Genomic DNA, 3,744 nt, shown 5'->3' with positions numbered 1-3,744 from the left:
TCACTCCACCTCCATGGCCTGCACAGTTTCCTCCAGCAGCTCCAGAGTAAGCGGCCTCACAGTCTGGGTCAGGATAGGCGTGGTCCCAGGAGCATATTGATATTGGTTTGATCTGGAAGGAAGGGCACCGTCTTCTAAACACAAGCCCCTCATGTCCTCTTCTTGCAGCCCCCTAGCTTCCCTGCTACTCCGCCCCATCCTTCCCCACCCCACTGCTCCCACCTCTTCATGGGCTCTGTGGGTGAGCTCAGTGTTCGCAGCAGTTTGGCACCAGTCTGGGTGATCACACATACATCCACACTGCCTCCGGAGCCCAGGTCACCTAGGATCCCTGCAGTAACAGCTTCCACCAGCAGCCCCTGTGCATCCTCCAGCTGTGATAAAGGAGGGTGTGAGGCCTGATGTGACCTCTTCTGCCACAGTCTGAGGGCTTTGGTAATCCCTTGTTAAGTGCTGTTGAGTCAAATCCCTACACCTTGATTATTGCATCCAATCTCATCTCGTCTCTCCCCTGACACCCCTCTCTTTGGCTTTAGCCTTCCTCTCTCCCAAGACCCCAGATTCCCTCTGCCCACTGCCACAACTTTCCAGTGTTGTCTACATGAGCTACTTTGCTTCCACCAGCCTGTCCCCACTCAATCTGTTCTTGGCCCCATCCCATGAGTCACCGCGTTTCCCTCCTGGACCTTAACAGTTTCTTTCACGATATAAGTCATCTACTAGCCACCCCAAACAAAATCCGGGCTCCACACCTCAAGTTAGGGCCCCACTGGCCGTTCCCATACTACCAAACGGGTCTCTCTGAGCTTCGAATCCTTGGGACTATTCAGCCTTAAACACTGACGGTCGTTTGTCTCGACCACTTTCCCTTCCTCACGCTTCGCTTATACCTCTGTTTCTTCTCAAAGTCTCCTCTGGGAGGCCGCCCTCGACCTTCAGACCGTGCCAGGGTCCCTCTGGGCTCCCCCAGCTCCCAGCTGCACTTCCCAACAGTAACTACGTAGTGAGGTTCAGGGTCGCTCACCGTCATGTTGGGCTGGAACCGGTCCTCCAGCATCGCCATGGCCGCGTCCTGGCCAGAACCTGCAGGCAGGAGAGGCATCTGAGGTCAGTCGCGACCACCCCATGCGGGAAAGGTGCGAACGTGAGGCCAAAGTCGCGGGGGGTGGGGACCGTAGGGAAGGGCTGGAAGCACTCACCCAGGGCCGCGAAAGGCAGACGACTGTAGGAGCCATGGGGATGCACACTATAGAGCTGTGGCCCTTTGACATCTACACCGCCCACGATTAACGATGCGCCCACGTGACCGCGGTACCTGCCGGCGGGGTGGTAGCCGTCATCCACATGCTTCGGAATTCACACCCCGCCCCCCCATCTGAACCCGACCTCTTCCCTGGTCTACAGCCCCATCAATGACACCGCTGCTTCCTGTTGCCGGTCTCTTCTTAGGCCAGTCCCTTCCGGTCTCCCGGCACCCGCCTGCCTAGTCCACGTCCCCTTAACCCCGCCCTCCTGGAGTCGGCCCCGCCCCCAGCACCGGAAGAGCATCTGCTGCAGAACGCGGGTGACGGTAGCCACACGGACTTCGCGGCCTGTGGACAGCTCGTGTAGCTCCATGTTGGACGCCGCCATTCGCGTGGTCATCTCGGTGTCTGCGGCTACTCCAGCCCCACAGCAACTGAGGGCGAAGGGAGGGTCTTGTGGGCGGGGCTAGGATATGCGGAAGCGAGGGTGGTGGACGAGGCGTGGAGACTGGGGGGGGGAGGTGTAGTTCTTGAGGGGGCGGGGGGCCGGGGGTGTCCTCACTAGATTTTGGGGGCGATGTAGTGAATCTTGTCGCAGTTCTTATCTGCTACGACCATGTCGTTAGTGGCCCGCGTGTCCGCGCCCAGAATGACCCCGTCCTAAGAAGATTGAAGGGGACAACAGGCTCTGTCTACCATGTCCCCCAGGCGTCACTCTGGGTTCGCCCAGCCCTCCCAACCTCTCACCTGGAAAACGAGACCCGCAATCGTAGTCCCAGTTTTGCGCGTATGAGGGGCCCGGAGCTCTGGGAGAACGCGTTCCAGGGATGCGTTTCTGGAAAGGGAGTTTGTGACCCAAGTTTCGGTTCTTTCGAATCCCTTAACCTCAATCATCCAACCCCCTCAAAGCCGCCCTCAGCTCTTCTTCCTGGGGTAAGCCTTAGAACCCAAGTGCTCACCACCTTTCGTTCTTGCTTATTAAGCTCTGTTGCTCTGTTGGTGGGCATCAGTGGCTTGGGATCAACCCCTGTCCACACTCACCTCTGGCAATTTTCGAATGAAAAGCCCCCTCGGGGCTCCAGCGCTGGCTTCTGCATCTCAGGTCAGACTGGACAGACCAGGGGCTATATAGATCGATTGGTCAGAAGAGGGGCACGCAGCTGTGGGAGTGAAAATGTCCTTGGCCCAGGACACCAAGTTTGATGCTTTCGCTTTCACCTTTATACAACGGTTACTAGCATTTCCGCCTTTCACTTTCGCCTTCTGGTTCTAGGCAGCTTGGGAATGGGGGTGGGGGATGATGAGGGATGCACCTTCCTTCTGAGTTTTCTAAGCAAACAGGTAAACCCTTGCCGGCTACCATCCACTTCTCTTTTAGACCCCCAGGTTTCCTACCTTAACCCTAACTTTATAACCTTAACTCCTAAAACCCTAAAGCTGCCTGTCATACTATTGACCAAATCAGTTATGTGCCCTGTTGGTGGTGGTTATGTGCCATGGAGTCGCTTCCGACTCATAGCAACCCTGTACAGGGTTTCTGAGGCTGTCAATCTTTAAGGGAGCAGAACGCCTCATCTTTCTCCCGCTGAACAGCTGGTAGTTTCAAACTGCTGACGTGTCCTGTTAGCACCATGCATTTCTGATATCATTAGCCCTTTGTCACCCTTTCCCAACTCCTGCCTCATTGGGACCTCAATCCTGAGGCTCAACTCTGAGGCACATTGGATGCTGGTTCTCCCATGTTCCTATCTCAGAAGGGGCACTGTGGCTTTTCATATAGTGGCCTGGCAGCATTCTGGACCCTACCCACCAACACTTGTAATCTTCTCTTCCAAATACTCCTTATCTGTTCACATCTATCTCCTTACTACTGTCTTCATCTCAGTTGGAATCCTCTCACCTGGCCTTGGATTTCCCACCCAGCCCACTTTTCTCTTGATTAAAACCGTTCAGCAGCTGCACTCTGCTTTTAGGCTCTAGCTCATATCTTCAGTGGCTCATGTTAATTTTCTCATCCCTCTGACTGCAGCATCAGCACCACTTCCTCTGGGAAGCCTACCCTGACCTTCAAGGCTGCCAGCTTCTTGCTGCGGACTCTTGCTCCTCCTATACGACTCTCACAGCACTTAGCTTCACTTAGCAGGCTCATAAGCTTCTTGGGTGACATAGGTCCCAGCAGATTCTAAACATATGTCTCTGTCACTCACATAGGAAGTACTCAAGAAGTCCTGTCTAGGGGTGGGTTCGTTCTTGCGTTTTGGGTGCTGGGAGGGCCAACTCCAATTTCCCCCTGCACCCTGTGTATTTATCATGCCTGAAACAGCGAGAGGCATAGGACTAGCCCCATAGCAACTCTGGAGACTGGTTGGCTGGCTATTTCAGAGTGTCTAGTTCAGTCTCAGATTGAGAACCCAGCTTGCCCTTTGCTGGCCCATGTTGTTTGTGGACCCTAGTGCCCCACCCCACCCCTTAATCCACAATACACCTCTGAGCTTAGAGC

At 55.0% G+C, this 3,744-nt stretch overlaps 1 protein-coding gene across 1 annotated transcript; it reads right to left on the bottom strand.

Moving 5' to 3' along the window:
* Positions 1–2,341, bottom strand: PSMB10 (proteasome (prosome, macropain) subunit, beta type, 10). The gene is made up of 8 exons (XM_006860234.1): positions 2,286–2,341; positions 1,992–2,079; positions 1,807–1,904; positions 1,538–1,678; positions 1,200–1,315; positions 1,025–1,083; positions 223–374; positions 1–112 (listed from the first exon to the last, which is right to left on the bottom strand). The coding sequence occupies exons 1-8, from the start codon at positions 2,339–2,341 to the stop codon at positions 1–3; spliced, it is 822 nt and encodes a 273-aa protein (XP_006860296.1).
* Positions 2,342–3,744: the final 1,403 nt, after the last annotated feature.

The sequence above is a fragment of the Chrysochloris asiatica genome, unplaced genomic scaffold (assembly GCF_000296735.1).
Source record: "Chrysochloris asiatica unplaced genomic scaffold, ChrAsi1.0 scaffold00037, whole genome shotgun sequence".
Taxonomy (NCBI): Eukaryota; Metazoa; Chordata; class Mammalia; order Afrosoricida; family Chrysochloridae; genus Chrysochloris; species Chrysochloris asiatica.
Note: the sequence above shows the minus strand (reverse complement) of the source record. Positions and strands in the feature narration are given on the sequence as shown.

Bases quoted from the DNA above. Each gene is read 5' to 3' on its own strand.
- PSMB10 (XM_006860234.1), bottom strand. From the start codon at position 2,341: ATGCAGAAGCCAGCGCTGGAGCCCCGAGGGGGCTTTTCATTCGAAAAT. The intron at 1,084-1,199 runs GTGAGTGCTTCC...TCCTGCCTGCAG, and splicing joins TCTGCCTTTCGCGGCCCTGG to GTTCTGGCCAGGACGCGGCC. The intron at 113-222 runs GTGGGAGCAGTG...CCTTCCTTCCAG, and splicing joins CCCACAGAGCCCATGAAGAG to ATCAAACCAATATCAATATG.